General features: G+C 35.2%; 1 protein-coding gene across 8 annotated transcripts in view; it reads left to right on the forward strand.

The window, feature by feature from the left end:
• LOC143240829 (uncharacterized) overlaps positions 1 to 24,739 on the forward strand; it is a 94,327-nt gene that overhangs the window by 58,794 nt on the left and 10,794 nt on the right. For 6 of the 8 annotated variants that reach the window (XM_076483978.1, XM_076483982.1, XM_076483981.1 and 3 more), the window contains 2 exons: positions 5,980 to 6,113; positions 7,217 to 8,383. In XM_076483978.1, coding sequence (XP_076340093.1) covers positions 5,980 to 6,113; positions 7,217 to 7,388 — 306 coding nt within the window. In that variant the 3' untranslated portion in view covers positions 7,389 to 8,383. Of the gene's footprint in view, positions 1 to 5,979; positions 6,114 to 7,216; positions 8,384 to 24,739 lie in introns of those variants that run through there. The other 2 variants (XM_076483980.1, XR_013021990.1) reach the window with 2 other exon arrangements.

The raw sequence follows: 24,739 nt of genomic DNA on the forward strand, positions 1-24,739 counted from the left end.
AGAAAAAAAAAAATGTTGTGGTTGAAAACAGAAGGGCTTTCTACCCAACTTACTTATAGATAAGAAAAATGACCACTTTGATACAATGGAACTGTTGAGGATTGTCCTAATCTGGCTGACATTACTGATTTTTACTATCCAATGTCTTTTCTTACAAGAAACATTTCTGAAATTTGCCGATACAGTCACCTTTTGGCAGTTTTCTTTATATGGAAATAAGTTGTGTGATGGAGGGGTGGCATTACTGGTTGATCAGCATGTGCCCATCCTATCTTTTTCACTTAACACACCCTTGGAGGCCATAGCCATCAGTGTTTCCTTGGGTCATATGATCACTGTTTGTTCTCTTTACCTGTCATCTGGTGAGACGTGTAATCACTCAGACCTTAATGCTCTCATTGAACAGTTGCTGTCTCCCTTTTTCATCCTGGGGTACTTTAATGGACATCATCCCCTCTGGGGAGGTGTTGATATTGATAGGAAGGGTTGCTCTGCAGAGCATATGCTCTCTGATCACAACCTTTCTCTTTTCAATACTGGTTCTTCTACTTATTTCCATGCACTTAGTCAGTCCTTTACTGCTATTGATCTCTCAATTTGTCCCCTTTATTATTTTCCCATTTTTCATGGAGGGTTGACAATAATCAATGAGGCAGTGATCATTTTTCTATAATCTTTAGAGAGACTGGCCATGGTCGATGCCATCTGACTCGTGTGCTCTGGTAGAAGCTGGATCAGGCAACCTGGCCCTCTTTCACAGCTTTTGCAGAACTTTACCCTGCCATTGTCTGTAAGCCATTAATAGACCACTGTGTGGCAGCAGTAACTGATAGTATTATACAAGCAGCTGCTCAATGTATTCCTAAAATCTTGACATGTTTTCCACTATATTCTTTTTCATGGTGGAATCCTGCCTGCCACATGGCATGGAAGGCTCAAAAACGAGCCTGGGATACTTTCCATAGATATCTCACACTCTCGAACTGCATCGGTTTCCAGCAGGCCTATGCACATGCTTGGTGAGTAAGACGTCAAAGCCAGTAGGAATCTTGGATTAAGTTCACAACCAGCATATCCTCTACCACTAGTTCCAAAGTCATTTGGGACAAGATTCGAAAGATCAGTGGGCAATATAATTGTCCTCTTCTCGATCTTGCTCTTTGATGGCCAGGAAGTAACTGATACCCAGAGCATTGCCAATACTCTAGGTGAAGACTTTTGCTGGGTATCTAGCACTTCTACCTCATCCCCCTATTTAGCCAACAAGACTTGAGCAGAGCAATCATCTCTTCCTTTTGAGCTGATTATCTTTGATTATAATTGTCCCTTTACACTGTTGGAACTCAAACTGGCCCTTCATTGGTCTGGCAGTACATCAGTTGGACCTGATATACACTGAGATACTGCACCATATATCTTCTGCTTTTTTTTGCTATCCTTCTGGTTGTTTTTAACCAGATCTGACAGGAGAATATTTTTCCTGATGCATGGTGCCAGGCAATTGTCCTGCCTCTCTCCAAGATTCCTTCAAACTACTGTCCAATTGCTTTTACGAGCTGTCTCTGTAAGACCTTAGAGGGGTTGGTAAATGCTAGTCTTGTTTGGTTCCTTAAATCAAACAACCTCCTCTTTCCCACTCAGTGTGGGTTCTGATGACAGTGTTCCACCATGGACCACCTGAATCAACTTAGTCAGAGAAGCCTTTCTCAAACGACAATATCTTGTATCAATATTCTTTGACATTGAGAAGGCTTATGGTACAACATAGAGGTATGGCATTTTGTGAGACTTTTCCATATATATGGGTTACGTGACCATTTGCCCATTTTTATTAAAAATTTTGTAATACAGGAGATTGAGTTTGTGTGGGTTCAACACTTTCCCGTTCTTTTCTACAGGAACTTGGAGTTGCTCAGGGCTGTGTTTTGAGTGTCACACTTTTTAGTATCAAAATTAGTCATCACTGAACAACTCCCTATCACTGTTGCAAATGGGCGCTATGTCAACGACTTTCACCTCTCATGTAAGTCGTCGAACATGAGGTATATTGAGTGGCAGCTACAGAATGCCCTCAGTTGTTTGCTGAAGTGGACCACAGCAAACAGCTTTACCTTCTCTCTCTCTGAAATCATTTGCATGCACTTTTGCTATCGACAGGGTGTTCACCCTGATCCTGAACTCCGTATTGTTGAAGTTGTGCTGCCTGTGGTTTCTGAGACTACATTCTTGGGGCTTATTTTTGACAGTAAGCTCTGGGTCAAATGTACAAAAGCACTGAACATCATCTGTGTTTTCTCCACCACCACTTGGGGAGCGGATCGACGTTCTGTGCTAAAGATATATTGTGCTCTTATTCTATCGAAATTCGACTATAGATCACTGTCCTATGGCTCTGCCAGACCATCGGCCTTAAATATGCTAGACCCTATTCATCATCAAGGACTTTGGCTCTGCACTGGAGCTTTCCACACTTCTCCAGTTCAGAGCTTATACATAGTCTCATGAACCTTCTTTACACCTCTGTTTGTAACTGTCTTTACTATATGCTTTGAAACTTTGTTCCTTTTCAAAGCATCCCACCTGGGGTTGTGTTTTTCTTCCTTGGTGGGCAATGCTTTTTCAGACCAGATGGTCTGCCATTGCTCCTTTTGACCTATGTATCCAGGCACAGTTAGATGAATTGGGTCTGTCCTTAGGTAACATTTCTCTATCCACTGGTCAGCCCATCCCACCATGGCTTCTTACAGCCCCCAATTGTGACCTTTTTTTAAGTCATCTGACAAAAGTAGACACTCCTGATTGGAAATACTGTCTGCTATTTGCTGAACATCTTTCGAACTATCCTTCCATTCCTATTTATACAGATGGTTTGAAATCGGGTGACTGTGTGGGCTCTGTCATGGTTTGTTGTGGTTTGGTGGTTGTGCACAGAATCCCCTCTACAGTTTCTGTGTTCACTGCTGATCTGTATGCCATTTCTCTTGTCCTGGATCACATAGAAGCTAAGCAGTACTCGAAATGCACTATTTATACTAACTTACTTAGTTCTCTACTGGCCCTGGAATTGCTTCACGTAAGTTCATACCCTGTTCTTGCTGATATTCAAAACTGACTAGCCCATTTCTCTTTAACATCTACTTCTATCCAGTTTTTCTGGATACTGGGCCACGTTGGTATTCACAGGAATGAGCTCACTGACACTGCAGCTAAATCTATCTGCTTTGGCACTGTCACTACCGTGCCTGTTCCATACATGGACTATGGTTCTGTATTTAAGGCTCGGCTCTATGCCAGCTGGCAGTTGACTTGGAATGAGCAATGCAAAAACAAGCTTTTCCAAATAAAATGCTTTATTGGACTTTGGCCATCTAGCTTCTGTAAGGATTGGAAAGAGGAAGTTGTTTTAACTAGACTGCGTTGGTAGTTTTTTAATTCATTTTCTTTTACATGGAACTGATGCACCAGTGTATAGTCTGTGTAACACTCTGGTCACAATAAGCCACATTTTACTTTACTGCCATTATTATGACTCAACGACGGCACGAGGTTTGTCCATAACGTTAGTGTTATTGGTCATAGTGACATTGTCCACCTTGGGAATGTTTTTAGTTTTTTAAAGGCCATTAACCTTTTCAATGCTATTTAAGTTTTTTAATTTGTACATTAGACCTTTTGTAATGTGATTCCTTTTTAAGAATCAGTCTATCTGGTTCGATTTGAAATTGGAAAATGGCCTTAACATTGAAACCAAGACTGGAAATGTCAAATTAAGGTGACTAATGCTGCTGTTTGAACTAGCTGTTAGTTATCCTGGCAAGTTATTATTAAAATTTTGCTACAAGTCTTTTAAAACTTTTATTACTTTACTTTTTGAAAATGACCCTGACGTCAAATAACTCGGAACCAGGACTGGAAAGGCCAACTTCAGATGACTGATGGTGGCTTTTGTACTTACCTGTTAGTCTTCCTGGCGAGTTATGATAATTACAATTATGCTACAGAAAGTCCTTTACAAGTTGAATTACTGTAGTTTTTCTCTTAACGTTTGTAGACTAGATGTAAACATTGGTTTTATGCTATTTGTTTTACCTTAATTTCCTTTTGAATTTTACTAAATTTAATAACTTTTTACCAGATGTTTGGCACAGATAGCTTAGCTACTTTGTGCCATAAAACACTAAATCAACCATCTAACCAACATTCAAACTACTGTCCAATTGCTTTGACAAGCTATCTCAACCTTAGAGGGGATGGTTAATGTTTGTCTTGTTTGGTTCCTTGAATCAAACAGCCTCCTCTTACCTACTTAGTGTGGATTCCAACAACACTCCACCATGGCCCACCTGATTCAACCTGAAATGTCAGAGAAGCATTTCTCAAGTGACAATATGTTGTGTCAGTATTTTTTGACCTTGAGAATGGTTATGGTACTATATGGAAGTATGACGTTTTGTGAAACTTCCACTTGTATGGGTTTACATGGCCATTTGCCCATTTTTATTTTTTAATTGGCTGGTTATCTAAAGTTTGTATGGGTTTGACACTTTTGTTCTTTCCTACAGGAACTTGGAGTCCCTCAGGGTTGTCTTGAGTGTCACGCTTTTCAGTATAAAGATTATAATGCTGTCACTAGACAACTCTCTTTTACTGTTGCAAATGGGCTCATGTCAGTCATTGAATGTGAGGTTAATTGAGCAGCAGCTACAGACTGCTCTCAATCATTTATTGAAGTGGACCACAGCAAATGGTCTTAACTTCTTTTCCTAAAACTGTTTGCATGCACTTTTGCTGCCCACCAGGTATTCACTATGATCCTGAACTCCATGTCAGTGAAGTTGTGCTTGATGTTGTCCCTGAGGCAAAGTTCTTGAAGCTGACCTTTATACCACACATCAAACAGCTATGAGCAAAATGTGCACTGAACATCATGCATGTCTTCTCTTCCACCTTTTGGGGAGTGGATCAATGTTCTCTGCTAAAGATACTGTTCTCATTTGATCCAAACTGGATTAAGAGCCTCTGATCTATGGCTCTGCCAGGACCTCGGCCTTGAAGATGCTGGACCCTGTTCATAATCAGGGGTATCAGCCCTACACTGGGGCTTTTTGCATTTGTCCAGTCCAGTGTTTGTACAGTCATTAATCTCCTTTACACCTGTGTTGCTTGCAACTGTCTTTACTATATGCTTCAAAACTTCGATCCTTACCACAGTTATCCAGCTGGGGTTGTTTTCCTGCATTGGTTGGTTTAATTTATTGTTTTCTTTTATCTGGGACTGATGCATCAATGTGTGGTCTGTGACACAGGCTATAATAGTCCATGTTTTACTGTCATTCAGAGTTGTAATGATGGCACCATTTTAGACATGTTTTGTCCACAGGTTTACCCTTGATGCTGGACAGTGTTATCGATGGTGACTATGCCCACCATATAAATGTTTTTAGTTTAAGGGCCATTGGCCTTTTTAATGCTATTTAAATTTTTAATTCAAAAATGGGACTTTGTTTTGTTTTAACATTTCTTTTTTTACAAATATTAATTTTCCTTTTTTAATTTTTTTTTTTACTTGTTTGGTGCAGATATCCTAGTTGATTTGCCCTTCAGTTGTACACTTCAGTCTTTGTGATTGCATATTTTGAAGTAATCAAAACTAAGTTAATGGTTCATGAATAATGTAACTTGGCTCACTTTTTCATGAGACAAAGAAATATTTGTTTCAATTTAACTTTCATAACTGGTTGAGAGAAACAGCTTAGAAAATGTTAAAGGTCTTGCAATAAATGAAAAATCATTTCCCATGTGTTGCAAGCCAATAGTCCAAAAATATATTTTGGTGACTTCTTCAGAGTAGTTGTAAGCCATAGTATTTCTTAAAGTATATTTAATCAAGTAAATATCAAGTAACTAATTGGAAGTTACTGTGTAAACTAATGTATCCAGAGGATTAATAATAATAATAATAAAAAATCTATCTACTAGGAGCTTGGAATAATGTCCCATGAAGAATGTGATTTCTGTGCAAAGAAACTCTACCCAATGGAGAGGATGGAAGCCAGTGGCTTTAAGTTTCATAAAAATTGTTTTCGTTGTTGTCACTGTAATAGCATGCTTAGGTAAGCATACACCTTGATGCATTCAGTTTTTCTTATTATACAAAACTTTTCCAACAAACTGTTCATCTCTACTTTGTAGGCCTAATTCCCCAAGTGCCATTGCAACAGAAATTCCACGAAACTTAGAAAATAAATACATTTACTGAATATCTTTACTAATGTATTGGCAGATGTAAAACATGCTGTCTAATGCTGAACTGAAACAATTCACTGAAATAAGTTTCACAAACAGATTACATGTACTTGTAAAAACTTAAATTATAATTTCTTCAATTTTTGTATTGTATTCATGATTAGCAGCTCACTTTAATGCACAACTAAGTTTAAAAATATAACTTGCATCAATACTGAGGAAAACTAACAATGTTGACAAGGTGTAATTAAAACTGCATTAAAAGCATGAAACATTTTGAATTGTTGCAATATTTAAGTGATTTTATTGGGTGGTAGTAAAGATTATTCATTGTTGAATTATGTTTTGAAGAATGAATTTTAGAAAAATTAACTAAATTGTAAGACTGGAGATGTTAAAGAATCAAGTATATTCTCTGAATTGCTCAGAATGTAAAGTATACAAAGGTGTTCAGTGACACCAATTTTTCAAGGGAATGTATTATGTTAAAAGATCTACATACTTATTTTGAGTAATGTATCTACACTATTTTTAAGTATAGATATGTGCAACTATAAGAAACTGTGAAAGTACATTTTTAACGAATTATTTCACTAATAAATATTCAAGAAAACCTACACTTGTCTTTAACTGTGCCAATTGATAACATTTTTGGGCAACATGAGACCTATTGGTCCATTTTGGCTCTTCCATCTACCCTAAATTAGAATTATAACAAACATAAACAAACTTAAATCCATCCCTTATTCATATACTTATCAAAGTTTTTTGAACTTGCTTAAATTTACTGCCTCCACAACATTTGGAGGCAGCCAATTCAAAAAAGTCAACCAGTGTTAGAAAAATGAAACTGTCTTAGCTAAAGGTGACTACTATCCTGGTAAGAGCACAAATCTAGGTTCATTTCTAAGCAGTGTATATATTGAGTTATTTCAAGAATGTATCTAAAGGATTGTTTTTAAATCCCCAGGCTAGATAATTACACCATCAACAGCCACAAGTTCTACTGTACTCCACACTTTAAGCAGTTTTTCAAATCTAAAGGAAGCTATGAGGATGGATTTATAAAGAAGCCATCTGAGAATTGCTACACAAATGGTGATGCTCCTGATGTAACAAGGAATCAAGAAGTTGCAGCATAACAAGATATGCCAAAGTGTGAAAGTAATTGAAATATTTTAATTTAGATTGATACAGCATAGTACTTAATTCCATAATGTTTTTATAGTTTCCAAAACTTCATTTGATTGTTGCCTGCTAACTGCACACATTGGATTATTTGCAACATATTTTATTTTCACAGGTTCTCCTTATGGATGTAAGGTCATCTGGTGAGCTGAACTTAAAAATTTGAAATCTAATTAGTGGAAAAACGATTATAATAAAAACAGAAAATAAACATTATAAACTGATATGGGGAATACTGGAAACTTTTTAGAATATTTATTTCTGATGTCACAACAAAAATCTCTAGAAGTTATAGGAATAAATATAAACATTTTCATAGTTATTCAAGAAAAAATTAATTGAAATGTTAGACCAGCATTGTCATCTTGAGGGTTGTTGTCCTAAAATAGGTGTTGTTTTAATATAAACACAACATTACTCTGTATGAAAAACTGAAATGTATCTGAAATGACTGTTTAGACTTGGAATACTTGGATCATCATATAGTTAAGATGTTGGTTACATTAATAGTATAGTATTCACTTTTAATGTTTCACATTAAAATCATTCCTGAAGTATTTACATTATCTGAATTGACAGTGTTTGTAATTTACTCTTTCGTGTGAATAATTATATATAATTTATCTCTAAAGGAAAAAAAACAAACCAATTAGAATTTTATCAACATTTTGATCAAAATATTTTCGTTTGTGAGAGTTGCTTTGCATAGCTTTATATAGGTTTAAGTTTCTCTTTGTATATATTTATATATATATATTATACATCTTTATCATTAGTAATTTTGTGTGAATTAAACCTTTTTATGATATTGTGTGATTGTATTATTTGTTTAATATTATAAATGTGCCAATGGTGTATTCAGTAATATCTGATCACTATATAACCAGTATGATTGAATGCTATGTTTAGTCATGTAAAAGAAATTGAAAAATAAATCATACAAAAACAATATGAATTATATTTCAGTTGTAAAGAGTTGTATGAAAAAAGTACTAGAAATTTAAAGTCAGTATTTATTTTCATATCTAATTAATAGTAAAAATCACATTTATAAAAACATTTAGGTACCAGTAAGCTGTTTCATTATGGGGATTTTTGCTTTGATGTTTCTCAGTAATTTTCAAAATATTTTTCTCGGTGTATTTAAGACAAATAGTTTCAGTTTTAAAATAGCATTTGGAAAAATAACGTTAAGCAATTTTTTTGAAGGAAATCCTAAGTTTCTAAAATATTCATTTGATAGATTTTCTTTTATAATAAATTTAAATCCCACTTTCTGATTTATTACAGAAAATGTGTTGTGAAGTTAGATTGTTTTTTGGAATTTGCACAAACTACAAACAGATAATGTAACTCAAAATTGATGCTTAAAGTTTCGAGATAAATTCTAAATTTTTGTCAGTTTAATGTTTGATTACAAGTTCTGTTTAAACAGAGTTGTGGTAATCATCTTTAAGTACTTTTAAAAATGTTAACTTTGCCAACTCTAATGTTCAGAATTATAAACAGTTAGTGGTAACGCTGTGTGTAACTGCCTTTTCTTTCTAAAATGTTAAAGAATGTTGTACATTTTAATGACAGCGAAATCTGCAACCATACTTACACTTTATAAAGGTGTACTTCACTGTATCCACCGTGAGTAGTAAAGGCTTTTAATGATAAGTGAATGGATAAAACATTCAACACTGGGGCACAAATAATTGAAATTAATATATTGGTAACATTTATCCTACACTTTTGGAACACTTGTATTAAATAGTAAAGCATATTATTTACATTTTCATATTACAATAATTATCTTAATATTTATAACGAATGATTATACAATCATATTTTTGGACTTCCCTCTTCAAACAGTAATGCACCAACAAATACTATATATATTATACATCCACAGCTTCTTAGGTATTGCATTATGCTGTCCAGAAATGTTTTTGAACTGTAAAAGTTTTGAAAAGTATAAACCAGTGTTGTAAAAAATGCTTTAGTCAAAGTAAGCACCATTTGCTTCAACAAACTTTTGTCAACGTGTAACGATATTGTTTATGCACCTGCTGTAGAAATCAATTTATATGGTCAATGAAGGCCTTGAAGGCTTCTTCTGCAGCAGCCTGATTTTGAAAACGTTTATTATTCAAAAAGTGGTTAAAGTGCTTAAAAATGAAAATCTGTAGGGAAAAGGTATGGGGAATAAGGTGGATGAGGCAGAACCTCGATTCCCAGTTAGTTCAATTTTTTTGGAGCGTCATCCTTGCCAGGTCTTATATCATTGATTTTGTTGATTTTCAGTCAGCTTATGCGAAACCTATTTATTTAACTTTTCGTCTTTCCAACCGCACACAGGTGGTTGGCAATACTTGAATTGCTTGTGCCCAGCTTTTCTGCGTACTCACGTACCCAAGTGTTTCCTATCACGACTTTCATCTCCATGTCGAAACTTTTGGAACCAATGCTGAACCAGGGGCGTATCCAGAGGGGGGGGGGGTTAACCTTCCCATGGACCCAAACCTTTTAAACAAGTTCAGTTTCCATCTTTGAAGTTTCATAAAGATCCGTGATTGCATGGCAGATAATTTCACATACAACAAATGGTCAAATTGAACACTTTCAATACAGCAAGTTTTGTCAGAAATACAATCGAATATTTATGAAATGCTCAAACGCCTGTTCGTTTTTGCCAGAACATCTACAACACAGTTTGGTTCAACTTTAATATCACGGTGAATGTATAATGAGGCCAGGCCATTGAATCGATCTTCAGTGGTAGTATTTCTCATATGTTTTGAGTCTTCTGAGAGTTGAAAACGAACGCTCCACTGAGCTCGTTGACACAGGCAGCGTGGCAAATACTTTCAACAGTCTAGAAATGATTGGGAACATTTCTGCATTGCATATACATCTATGACATTTTTTGGTCTGCTGTTTGCAAGTGATTTGTACCAAACCCCAAGCTCACTTACTGCAGTTAGTGAAGTGCTGTCAATGTCAGCTTTGTGTATATTGATCAACTCTTTGGTCACATTGTTGTGCTGTAGGTTCTGACCATTCTGTGGTAGGTCCTGATGGTAGTAGACACATGAAGTTTGTAAGGAGAGTTTTGTGACTGGACAGACGGTCACATATTTGTGAAAGAAAGTGATCAACAAGTGGTACAAATACAACAATACGAAAGTAGTATTCAGAGCTAGTGGTTTGTGGGTTAGCATGGTACATTTGTCTTTTAGCCTGCCTTGGCATTATGATGTCAATTTGAAGCTCACTACACAGAAATTACCAAGTTTAGGGAATGGGCACTGCAGTGAACATATGGTGCAAGTGGGAATTTATCAGTTGTGTCTCTGGAACCACTGAATTTCCCACTCATAGAGGCAGCACCGTCGAACCCCTGTCCTCGCAGGTAAGCCCTGTCAATACCATAAATTGTCAGATTTGTTTTGATAACATCAGCCAAGTTTCTGCCTGTCGCATCATAAACAGGTATAAATTGTATAAAATCTTTTCTCATTGCAACAGAGCCGTCATTGGCATGCAAATATCTAACGCACAGCAAATACTGTTCAATGTCTCGCATATGGGCCTGGCATGGCCAAGCGCGTAAGGCGTGCGACTCGTAATCCGAGGGTCGCGGGTTCGGGCCCGCGTCGCGCTAAACATGCTCGCCCTTCCAGCCGTGGGGGTGTATAATGTTACGGTCAATCCCACTATTCGTTGGTAAAAGAGTAGCCCAAGAGTTGGCGGTGGGTGGTGATGACTAGCTGCCTTCCCTCTAGTCTTACACTGCTAAATTAGGGACGGCTAGCACAGATAGCCCTCGAGTAGCTTTGTGCGAAATTCCAAAACAATAACAATAACAGTCTCACATATCTGTTGTTTCATCAACAAACATTGAGAAACACTTTGCAGCATTAACCCTGTTAACCAGGGCATCAAGAACATGAGTATTACAGGCATTGATGATTTCATTTTGAATTTGAGGACTCAGATACGTAGCATTTCTCTTTGTACTCCTAAGGCTTGCTAAAAGCTTGACATCACCCTTTGTCCTGTAGCGCAAAATTGCCCGAAAATTCCCATCATTATTGATGGGCTCCTCATCAGTTTCACCAACAAACATTAGACCAGAATCATATTTTCCCCTCGAAGCTAAACCATGTCTCCCACACAGCAATACAGTATCAGTAATAGGCATTCCGGTTCTCTTCAGTTTCTTGCTTGTGTGTTGCATCAAGCTGCAAGTGCGCAGATGAACTTGTGTTTATGACCTGTAGAAAATTGTTAGCTTTTCCTTGCTGTCTTGGTGGTACTGTTTCAATTCATGTGCCTTGAAGTCTTCAACAGCCTTCTTCCAGTTTGTGTATTGAAATTTCACTAGTTGTCCCAATTTCTGGCTTCTAACACCAGCACCATCAGGAGCCAAAAGAAAGCAGTACTTGCAGAAAGTACCCTTTACATGTTGACTGTAGAGTAGCCATCTCCACTGTGAAAGCCAACGATGCAGAAAACGCAGATTTTTTGGACCACACTGGAGGAAAACATAATCACTCCCTGGCTTCCAGGCATTTTTTGGTTTCAGCGTTTATCTAAAAGAGACAAAGACATTGTGCAAAATAACTTAATTAGAACTTAGGAGAGTACAATAACCTCGAAGAAAGGCCTAGAGCTGTACTTCACAGAGCAGGCCTAACATCCTGTGGTTGTAAGCCTACAATCACAAGCAGCAATGAATATTCAGTCTAAAACTTATCAGAGTGTTTGTATGATTTTTAATAGAAAATTAATATAATGAGGAGTCGACTTACCTGTTTACTAATGCTGACATCATCAGAAATGTAATTTCCAATGTTCCAGGCTGGACCTCAGGTGGTAGTGGCAGCACTGGTAGAAGACCACGGTGATGACACTGACAATTCAGTTAACAATTCTGATTCAACCTGATTGGCTGCAGCAGATTGATCAGGTTCAGCCTCATGAATGGGTGTAAAGAACCAATGCAGTGTTTTTTGCTTTCTCAGGCTTGACGTAGTGAATGATTGTTTATCGCAACTTCTGTTTGTCCACGTCACATTCACAGTATCATTGGTGCCATCTAAAGTGAATGATTCACTATAAATGGCGCCAATGATACTAGGTTAGTGCCATGGTGCTGCCAGCGTGCCACGGTGCCACCCACTGTTTATTTGTGAAGTTAATTCTTGAAATTCAGGGAATCTGAACATACACTGTCCATGATATTTGAATACAGATTATAGACACTACACATATATTTTGCACTCTCCTGATGATTCTATATTTTATATGTTGATGATAGGACTGTAGGCCTACGTTGCTGGGCCTGATAACTTTAAGTTATATATTATATTAGGTTGAGGAATAATTCGTGAGCGTTTTTAAATAATTTCATTCAAGCATTACATGCAAGAATATACAGTACTTCAATGCATGAACACATTACACCCAAAACATTTATTATGATACTTTATTTCATGTAATACCTAGGTATATAGTATGCATTGTTGTAAAGGAAATTGCAAGAAATTAAATGCGAAAAGCAGATGGTGTCGAAAATGCTCGATTTTGTCCACTTGACATTCCATTTAATGAGCTGAAAATGAAAGCAAAAATTAAAGACATATGAAAATCAAACACACCATCTATTAGAGCAAAAAATTATCTACCAAATGACATGAAATAATTTGCGAAAGCGTTTCATTTATGAATATATTTTTTTAACTTGAAAAAACGCTCACGAATTATTCCTCAACCCAATATATAAATCGGCCTACATATTTATTTATGATTAAAAAATAAACACCTCAGTGTGCCATTCTGAAAATTGCCAAAAAGGTGGTCTCAGAATGCATCATTCAGGCTTTTCTTTTATGTTTTTATTTAAAAAATCCTGGGGGGCATGCCCCCGCACTCCCCTAGCATGGCTTCGCGCCTGCGGTGCTTGCATAAAGCACTCAAAACTACCTCCCCCCAATGGCCATTTCTGGTTACGCCCCTGTGCTGAACTGTATGTTCAGTAGCAGATCCATGGCTGAAATCCTGATTGATGTTCCATGTAGTTTAGGTAGCTTTTCGTCTAAGTTTGAAGTTGCAGAGGAAAATCAGACGAAAGTACTTTTTTGTATAATTTTGAGGATTGCAAAACTTTGAGTAGAGTTGACAATTAAGACACCTTGTAAGCGACAAACGTTGGATTAAACCAACCAACCAAAGATAAGTTACTCAATATTCAGTTTCTAAATGTCATCGTGACAATTCCGATATTTCTGGACAACTTAATATTTGTAATAATGTACAGCTCTTAATATCTAAATAGTATTATTAGTATTAGCACAAAAACTGATTTTAGTTGATTTAATGAGAAATCTTTAAATCTTTAAAATCATAATAAAATAAAATAATTTTAAAAATTTGAAAATAGAGTTAAAATTGTTACACAATAAAAAAATATTATAGGGTGTATAATTGGAATTGCATATTGGAGATTTCGTATCCTGTATACGTAATTAATTTAATGGTAATTATCACCTTCCCGATATAAGACCAACTACTGTGTGGTAGAACCATTGAAAATTCAGGTAGTAGCTTTGAATGGTGAAGGATGGAAAGTTTACTAATGATTTAGGTTAGGCTTAGTATAATAATTCTTTAACCTTTTGGTGTTTATGTCCAAACATGATACTGGGGGTTGGAATGCTAACTTCTTGGATAATTTGGCAGTCTTCCTCAATGGTGTATTTTTTGAAGCTTTATATTATTTTTTGATGGTACTGTCCTTCCTTTTGAGGCGTTATCATTTTTAGTTTTGGCTTTCCTAAATAGTGTGCTTCTTTATATACAAACGCATATAGAATGTTAGTTTAATATGTGGTCAATTAATTGGTAGGAGTGTTTCTGTTTCTTATTGTTTATGTACAAGCTGTTATAAAAGCTGTTTTTCTCAGTATTTATGCTGATTTATTTTACACAGTGTAGAAACTTTCAGTTATTTTAAAATTTAGCCCAGTATGGTAAGTTGGTTAGGACACTCAACTTGCAAGCGGAATATCGTACTTTCGAATCCCTATCACAGAAAACATAATCGCACTTTCAGCTACAGGGGTATTATAGTGTGATAGTAAATTCCATTATTCATTGGTAAAAATAGTAGTTCCAAGAGTTGGAGGCGGGTGGTGATGACCAGTTGCCTTCTATTTAGTCTTACATTGCTAAATTAGGTTTGAATAGTGCAGATATCCCTTGTGTGGCATAAAATTTAAACCAAAGTGTTTTAAAATTTCAACATTTAGTTAACTGTGAGTCTCTTAAGAATGCAATAGAAGACAAAAGTATTGCAAAGATATCTACATATAAAGTAGCTTATAACCATTAAACATCTCGCCATGCATTGCATAGATCCATTTGTTAGTAGGTGGCTATTGGCCTTATAAATTCCAGATAATTTAAAGCAGTAAATGAGGTAGCAATTTCTGAATAAGTTGGTTTAAGTCAACAATATAAGTCAATGCATGTGCTAGGAGGAATGTACATTGTTTCTTTAAGGTTCATCACAAAATTTGGAGAGAAGCAATAATGAGGTATGATTGATCTAAGAGGTTCAATGTTTGTTTTTTTTCACCAATAAATCAAGATGATCTCGAACCCAATGCAAGACGTGAGAAATCAGAGATGTATAAGAGAACATTGTCTGCATAGTTGCACTGGAAAAATATCAGCTTTTTGAGATGATGGTAGCTCTTGTTTCAGAGCCTTGAAATAATTTGCTTACTCTATTGATTTGATGTAAGACATCAAAATGACGATCTTCCATAAAGTAATGTTATTGCCAGAACGTAATGTATCTAAGATAAATACAGATAGATACAGATAAATTTTTCCTCTCAATGACATATCTGCATAGTTTATTCAAAGCATTGCATTTTTTCTTGCAAATGGTAACACAAAACTTTCACATTCTAAACTGTACTTTTCAAACAATTCAATAAGCTTTTAAAAGTCATACCAACCACCCACTTCTTTAGAATTGTCCAACAGTGCACTGAACTGCTTAAAAATGGAATATAGTCCCTCTAAAATGCCCTCCAAAACTCGAGGTCTGTACTGTTAACTTTGTAGAATCTGATATGAGAATATTTATTATATATTCTGCACAAGACATACTTGTGGCTTTGTTACTGGTGTACGAAAAATAAAGTCATTACTTGAAAATTTTTAATGATTCCTTTCATATTAGAGCCATTATCATAATATTGGCTTATTGAATTATTAATATTAACATTTAACTTTGTACATGAAGCAAAACGTTTTCAACAATCCTTTTCTACAATAGTCATCAATGGTGATGCATCTGATCAAATTTTATACACCAGAGTTAACAATTCGTAAATTTATTGATAACTACTACTTATGATTAATATGGGGAGAAAATCTGTTATCATCGCAAAGTATCTAACAGAGTTAAACTTCCTTAACTATCGTTTGTAGAACAAAATTCCCAGAATATTGATGATTTCAAACTAATGTATTTTTCCGAGGTAGTGAGCACTTGTTCTTTTACACAGAATTCATTTCTGATATCCTGCCACTATTGCGTTGAACTTTGCTAGTATCTCTGCTTAAGAATGTTTTTATTATGTGGTGACCTTAGGCTTTTAGATGTGCTATGGAAAGATAAGTTTCTCTTGGTCAAATTCGAGTCAAAACTCCTACTCTGTAGTATTTGTACTCTTGCCTTATCAATTCCCAAATGGCATCTTTAATCTCACTCTTGCCTGGAAGTGCATACTGTAGGCCATGACATTTCTCCATTTTTGTTACATCTAACAATAAATGCTTTTTTACCCTCAACGCAGTTGCAAAGTGTTGCCAGTAACAGAACCTTTGTTGCCAGTAAGGTCAGTACTTCTGTTTCTCATGGGAATAAATTACAGCATAAAAACATTACACTTTCTGAAGTATTGGAGTGAACTAACCAGGTCCTTAAAAGTTTACCCTCATTCTACACAGTAATGCATTAGTTATCCTTTGAAAAGAGAAGGGAGCTTTTTTTTCTCATTGCTCTGCAGAAAATTAATGTCCATATATGTTACAATGACAATTTGGTGTGCACCAATCAGTTCATCCAGCCAGGTGACTAACTTATCTATGCTGTTCCTCATCAACTGGATAATTAGGCCATTCCGTTATTGGCAAAACGAGCATATGAGTTGCGGTTATTTCGCAATTTTTGTAAGTAGCCGTAATGGATTCGGCTACTTTATATTTACCCTAACGTTTCGTATCCAAAAAAACCTTTTAGTTTCAAAAGTAACAACACCAGGTACTGCCTTAGTTCGTGATTTCTTTTGTAGGTGAAACAGGTTGAACGAATAGTTGTGATTTTGATAATACGATGAATCACAAAATTAAAAGAAAACAAATCTTAAAAAGTGTTAAGATAAACGAAAAGGAAAATATATATATGTATATTATAGGTAGCGCTCATTCCATTGTATACTGTAGAAGTTTTCATTCAGTTTGTGTTGTAGTAATGAAAATAAGAGGTTAAATATAAACAGTTTACTTTCAAAAAATTATAGAAGATATGAAAGCTAGAAGATGAAAAAATATTTATTTATTTTTAATTAAAAATCATCTTTCACTAGGACTCGGCACGGCATGGCCAGATGTTGAGGAACTCGACTTGTAATCTAAGGGTCGCGGGTTTGAATCCCTGTCACACCAAACATGCTCGTCCTTTCAGCCGTGGGGGCGTTATAATGTTATGGTCGATCCCATTATTCGTTGGTAAAAGAGTAATGGTCGATCCCACTATTCGTTGGTAAAAGAGTAATCCAAGAGTTGGCTGTGGGTGGTGATGACTAGCTGCCTTCCATCTAGTCTTACGCCGCTAAATTAAGAACGGCTAGGGCAGATAGCCCTTGTGTAGCTTTGCGCGAAATTCAAAACAAGCCAAATTGTTAAACTGAAACTGACTTGAAAAAAAATTGTATCTTTTTATACCTTATACTTGAAATCGTCAGTATTTGGTGAAACTACATAATTACCTAACAAGACAGATGTACGTTTCACGAATACTTCATTTATTAACAACCATGGTTTTACCAGTAAATATATCATCAGGTACGGACTAAAAATCGTTCATACCTATCTTCATGGTAAATATTTAAGATATTAAGGTAAATTTAAAACAATATTAAGTTATCCTATCCTGGAGTGACCAGAAAACTGTGCCTCTCTCTGTCTTGCTTCTGGAGATAAGTACCAATAAAGTTTAAAGTGTGTTGTAGCATCTTGTGTTATGTGGTTACAAGACATAACAATAATTGTGTTTGGAATGAAGGTAAATGATGTCACCACCAAGTGGAAAGTCTGAAAAATCCGTTTTAGTAGACGTTGATTGGTTGGTGTTTAGATGACGAATCTTTATTATATCTGGCTCACTTACAGCGAGACCAATACAGAGTGAGGATACAAAATCGAATCAAATTCGAGAGAGGAATTTAGGTTTATAAAAGTTTAAAAAATAATTTTGGCACCTGAAAAGTTAACTCGGTGTGCTCATAAATTTTTGCTTTTCTACGACCCCAGGATTAAAAGGTTAATGACAAAGGAATTTTGATAAAGTCACTCGGTTCAGTTTAATTTAGGAGCCATTAAAATACCATCATTTTGTACTCGGAGCAGAACACGTGCATTTGTTTGTCCACGTTGCGATAACAGCAGTTAAAGAGAGCAGTTGATGAGGATTGGAACAGAGATATGCTGCCTTTGTAACCGTGATTCTGTTTAAATAGATTTCTGAGAGATTGATCGAAGATAATGTTTTAAAGTTACAGATATATTGTGATTAAATAGTGTCTTATGGACTAATTTGACTAATAGCCTTTTTCAAGGTGGCAGGGATAACGTATACTTTGCCTTTATAAATTTTGATGCCCGGAGAAAAACAGCCTTCACGGGCCAGGCGTCGAATAATTTACTTGACCCGAGATGTGAAATTTAAAGAGAATGATTAATAAATGTGTGCTAAACATTGTTCATATAACTGAATGGAGATGTGTAATATTGTCATGTAGAAAGGGTGGCTGGCAGAATGAGAAAAGTGCTTCTTTGGCTGTTTCTATTTTGGTCTTCGTTGTAGTATTTTTGGGCTAGAGTGTTAACTGCGGTCCTTAATGACAAGAAGGTCAGTGAGGTTGTTGGCATATCTTTGTTGGGTGTATTTTAAGAGACGGAATATTATTTTGACAGCACTGAGCTGTTACTATTGTTTCTTTTTTATACATGCTGAACATATCATATGTAATGGATGTTCATTTTCACATGGAGGTCTGTTTGTTTTTGAATTTCGCGAATAGCTACACGGGGGCTATCTGCGTTAGCCGTTCTTAATTTAGAAGTGTAAGACTAGAGGGAAGGCAGCTAGTCATCACCACCAACGCCCAACTCTTGGGCCTTTCTTTTACCAACGAATAGTGGGATTGGTTGTTACATTACATAGCCCCACGGGTGAAAGTAGGAGCATGCTAGGTGTGACTAGGATTCGAACCTGCGAGTTTCATATTACGAGTGGAATGCCTGAACTACGTGGCCATGCTGGGACATAGAGGTCTGATGTAAGCTTTGCTAATTTTAATGATTGTATGGCTGTTACACATTTCCAATTCGAGAACGAAGTGGCAGTTCAGTGCTTGCTTTCTTTAGAATATTGTTCTAGTTAATGGGTCCATGACAGGCGTGAATTTATCTTGTTTTAAATTTAGATGACGGGTTGTTGTATAATGCAAGTTTGATTTATCTAATGTTTTTGTTTTGCCTTCTTATTTTCTTGTGAAATGCTGTCGTCTGCATCTTGATTAGATTGATAATTACTTTCTACTTGTTACATCATTTAATTAATTAATTTAAGAAGTAGTGGACTCTGCACGCGGCAATGAGTGAAACGCATGATATGAACAAACGGCAATGTCATCAGTGCTAAGAGATGAGGATATATATTAGGTGCGACAGTAGTATGCCATTTGGGAATACAATATACGGTTTGAGTGGTAATGCGCTGGACGTACTGTTGTTGACTTTAACATCAGTACTTCTATTAGTGATAATGCTAGAGAGCCATCTGTTGATGGGAATAGGGAACTTGTTTCTAGTTAACTTATGTTTTAGGGTATTGTGTAAGGCAGTATTCAATGCTTGTCTTACATCAAGAAAGGCTGCGACTGTGGAGTGATTGTGGTTAAACCGTTTGGTTACAGATTCGACTAATCTTACTATGTGATTGGTTGTCTGTCTGTACTTTCTGCTCGAATACTGGTTTGTTTGTGTTATAAACTTTACGCAAAGCTACACGAGAGTTTTCCCGAATTTAGCAGTGTAAGACTAGAGGAAAGGCAGTTAGTCATCACCACCAACTGTCAACTCTTGGGTTATTCTTTTACCAATGAATAGTAGGACTGACCGAACATTATAACGTTTCCACGGCTGAGAGGGCGAGCATGTTTGGTGCGACGGGGATTCGAATCCGCGACTCTCATATCACGAGTCGATCACCTTAACTACATAGCCATTTCGGGCCTAATAACTTTATTTATTCATTGAAAATTAAATTTAAGAATGTATAATTTGCTTGCTTTGATAAGTTTCTCTTATGTTCACATCACGAAGAACAGAAATAAATGGCTTAGCGTTCCCATTGATCATTGAACATCTTTCAGGCTTAGTTCAGATGAGTCAATAAAAACTCTCCATTTTCGAATCAACATTTGTACAAAAATATAAAGTATCTTGCTTGCTGCAGTAAGAAGCAAGATTGATGGCGACTTCGGTAATTTTACCCTCTTGTTGCTGGGTCTAATAAACTTCATTGCTGTAAACGAGAGTCAAGATGTTCTCCATGCTTCTTTGATTAAGACAAGTCATGGATCAAATCAAATAAATCTATGTTGAAGTGTCACAAGAGTAGAACTACTGAATGAAGAATGGTCTTCTTCCTAGGATAACGTTTCTGTTTCCTAATTGACTGATGGATGTGACACTGGGAGACCATCCTCATGATACAATGGCTTCATTTCAGATGAAATATCTGGATATTTAATGTATTGTTTAGCTTTGCCTGAATGTCCAGAAACATTAGTTGTGTAAAAATAACACCATCGAATAGCATAACATTCTGACACATCAGAAAGTAGCCTTTGTGATATTCTTGTTAATATGAACTATATTCTATGAAAATTATACAGCATAGTATAGATGAACTAACTTCTTCATGCGTGTTAAGTATAGTTTTGCTATTTATCATATATTTGGTGCTATATGTTTTTGTTATTTTAGTTATCAACTATATTCTATACTTGGTTATTGTAATATACGTTTCTCTTATTTTCACCATGGTAAATTATTTTCTGTAGTTAAAGTGAGTTGTTATCTTCACGATATATGAGATTATTTTGAAGAAACCAGTATCTTGAACATCAGAGATGATCAGTTATTTTCGACAACAGTTTAGAAGAAGAATATTATTCAATACAAAAAACATAAAACTAAATTAATGTAATAAAATATTACCACAGTTTTTATTCGGTATTTTTAAACTCTAGAATAATTAACTTTTGAATTTCAATAAACGTAATAATCCTGGAGCGAACCCACATTTCACTCTTGTCTTAATAACTGGAGATACCTAATTGACAAAACTATGAATTCTAATCGTTATATATCATAATATATTTTTTAATTAACTATACTCGTTACTACGTTCGATTTTATTTTTCGTAGTTCGTTCTGATCGGTAGTTTATATTCATTAGTGTTTTAATTTGTTTGTTTTGGAATTTCGCACAAAGCTACTCGAGGGCTATCTGTGCTAGCCGTCCCTAATTTTGCAGTGTAAGACTAGAGGAAGGCAGCTAGCCATCACCACCCACCGCAAACTCTTGGGCTACTCTTTTACCAACGAATAGTGGGATTGACCGTCACATTATAACGCCCCCAGGGCTGGGAGGGCGAGCATGTTTGGCGACCCTCGGATTACGAGTCGCACACCTTACTCGCTAGGCCATGCCAGGCCCTAACGTTTTAAAGCTTAGCATTGCTTATAAATACGTTTGGCCCAGCATGGCCAGGTGGTTAAGGCACTCGACTCGTAAGCTGAGGGTTGGGGGTTCGAATCCCCATTATATCAAACATGCTCCCCCTTTCAGCTGTTTGGGCGTTATAAGTGACGGTCAATCTCATTATTCGTTGGTAAACGAGTAGCCCAAGAGTTGGCGGTGGGTGGTGATGACTAGTGGCCTTCTCTTTAGTCTTACATTGCTAAATTAGGGACGGCTAGCGTAGATAGCCCTCGCGTAGCTTTGCGCGAAATTCAAAACAAACCAAAACTTATTAAGAAAAGTTTTCCTCACAGAGAAATGTTAGAGCTATGGTTCCAGTAATATTTTTTATTTGTAATGTTTCTATTAGAGTTCTTAAGTACGCACAAAAAAGTCATATCAGTGACACAAAATATGTTTTTTTGTACAGTCTATGAACAAAGGTAAAGTGTCAAGGTTAATGGTTAAAGGTCATTTTTTAAAATAGTTATTCAAGCAATACTTTATTCAAATAATAATAAAAAATAATTTTAATAATAATATGGTGGAAATTTTATGAGCTACTAAGATTATTTGAAAAAAAAGCTAACATAATACATTTTGATTACTTTAACTACAAAATAATTTTATGTAAATCGTGATTCAATTCGAATATTTTTATATTTCAAGGCACATTTATGAAAAAAACAGAACAAGAACAAAGGACATTATTTACTAATGTAGAAAAAGTATACACTTGTTTGTAGCTAAACACAAAACGCTGCCTGTACTCTGTCCACCACGGGTATCGAAGTATAGTTTCTAGCGTTATAAAGTTCGCAAGTGTTCCGCTGTGCTACTGAAGAACTGTACTAAAATCAAAAACACTGAAAAAATTCTGGGTTTATGGGATGAAATTTACAGTTTTAAGTATCCAAGTTAGTTTGTGACAGAAAAACAACTTCACGACATATCAAATTTTCCGAGTTGGACGGAGGTTTTAGTGACTTAATAGCATTCTACTTTAGAAAAAGTAACATTTTATTTGTAAACAAGGAAGTTCATTCACGGACTTCAAACAGTACATGTATACGTGATAAATACTGTAGATATTTCAGGGTAAGAAATGACTAAGGATAATTCCTACAATAAACTTTATAAAGGTATAATGCGATAGATGTAGCATGTAAGGTAAGATGTGTTAATGATCCAGTATTATCAGTGTAACATGTAAGATGTGTTAATGATCCAGTATTATCAGTGTAACATGTAAGATGTGTTAATGATCCAGTATTATCAGTGTAACATGTAAGATGTGTTAATGATCCAGTATTATCAGTATAACATGTAAGATGTGTTAATGATCCAGTATTATCAGTGTAACATGTAAGATGTGTTAATGATCCAGTATTATCAATGTAACATGTAAGATGTGTTAATGATCCAGTATTATCAGTGTAACATGTAAGATGCGTTAATGATCAAGTAACATCAGAGTAGCAGGTAAGATGTGTTAAGATCCTAATATAATCAATGTAACATGCACGATGTATAAAGGATTTAATATGATCGGAGCAACATGTAAGATGTGTTAATAACATATTATAATAAATGTAACATGTTAGATGCGTTAAGAACATACAATAAATGTAACATGTCAGATGTGTTAAGCATCCAGTATTATCCGTGTAACATGTAAGATGTGTTAAAACATATTATAATAAGTGTATCATCAGTGTAACATGTAAGATAATCCAATATCACCATTATTTGTAACTGATATTCTAGATTTATTCAGTCTTGTTTTAACATAGCTTAGAATTTTATTAAAGTCAGTTTTGTATCAGTCGTATGCACGCGAAAGTTGCTTACCTGTGGTGACAAGATATTTAATGAATATATAACTTATATCTTCCGCCATAATGAACTGCAGCATAGAACAATCCCTGAGTAAAATTTGGACTGAAAAAAGTATGTTAATTGTTTATTAAACTGAAAAGTCACAAATTTAGTTAGTCGGCTTTTTACGAAAGTAAGTGTTATAAAAGAGAAATCAACCAGTCACCAAAGCCTTAGGATCTTGCACCTCCTACCGCCAACACTTTGACAAATCTTTGCCAACAAATAGAAAAACAGGGTGCCATATTACAATGCCCACCAAACGAAAAGGACAAACATGTTCAAGGAAGGCGTTCGAACTAATAATCTACAAATTGTGTATCTATTAAACTAAACATAACTGTTGAAATATACTTAAACAAAGGAAGTATTCGTGTATATTAAACTTCACATAACTAATGTATTAGACCTAAACAAACAGAATACTCGTACACATTAAACTTAACCCAACTGTTGTATTATACTTAAAAGAAGGTAACATACGTATCTATTAAATATAACATAATTGTTGTATTATACTTAAAAAAATGAAATATTCGTATATATTAATTTTAATGTACCTTTGTGTTATACTAAAACAAAGGAAATAATCACATATATTAAACTTAACATAACTGTTGTATTATACCAAAACAAATGCGTAGATAGCTGTCGTGTAGCTTTGCGTGAAATTCAAGAACAAACCTAACCAAATAAAATACTCGTATATGTTAAACTTAAAACAACGGTTGTACCATATTTAAATAAAGGAAATATTCGTATCTGTTAAAGTTAACGTAACTCTTGTACTATACCTAAACAAAGGAAATATTCGTACATATTAAACTTACATAACTTTTCTATTATACATAATCTAAGGAAATATTCGTATATTTCAAACTCAACAAAGCTGTTGTATTATATTTAAACAAAGGTAATATTGGTAATTATTGAACTTAACATAACCGTTGTATTATACCGAAACAATGACAATATTCGTATATTTCAAACTTTACATAACTGGTGTAGTATGCCTAAAGAAAGGAAATATTCGTATATATTAAACTTAATTGTTGTTCTATAGTCTATACTCAAAGAAAGGAAATGTTCGTATATAATAAACATAACACAATTGTTGTGTTATATTTAGACAAAGGAAACATTTGAATATATTAAACTTAACATAACTGTTGTATTATACTTAAAAAATTAAAATGCACACATCTATTGACCTTAACACAACTGTTATGTTATACCTCAACAAAGGTAATATTCGTATATTTGAAACTTAACATAACTAGTGTATTATGCCTAAAAAAGGAATTTTGGTATATATAAAACTTAACA

Source organism: Tachypleus tridentatus, chromosome 13 (genome assembly GCF_004210375.1).
Source record: "Tachypleus tridentatus isolate NWPU-2018 chromosome 13, ASM421037v1, whole genome shotgun sequence".
NCBI lineage: Eukaryota > Metazoa > Arthropoda > Merostomata > Xiphosura > Limulidae > Tachypleus > Tachypleus tridentatus.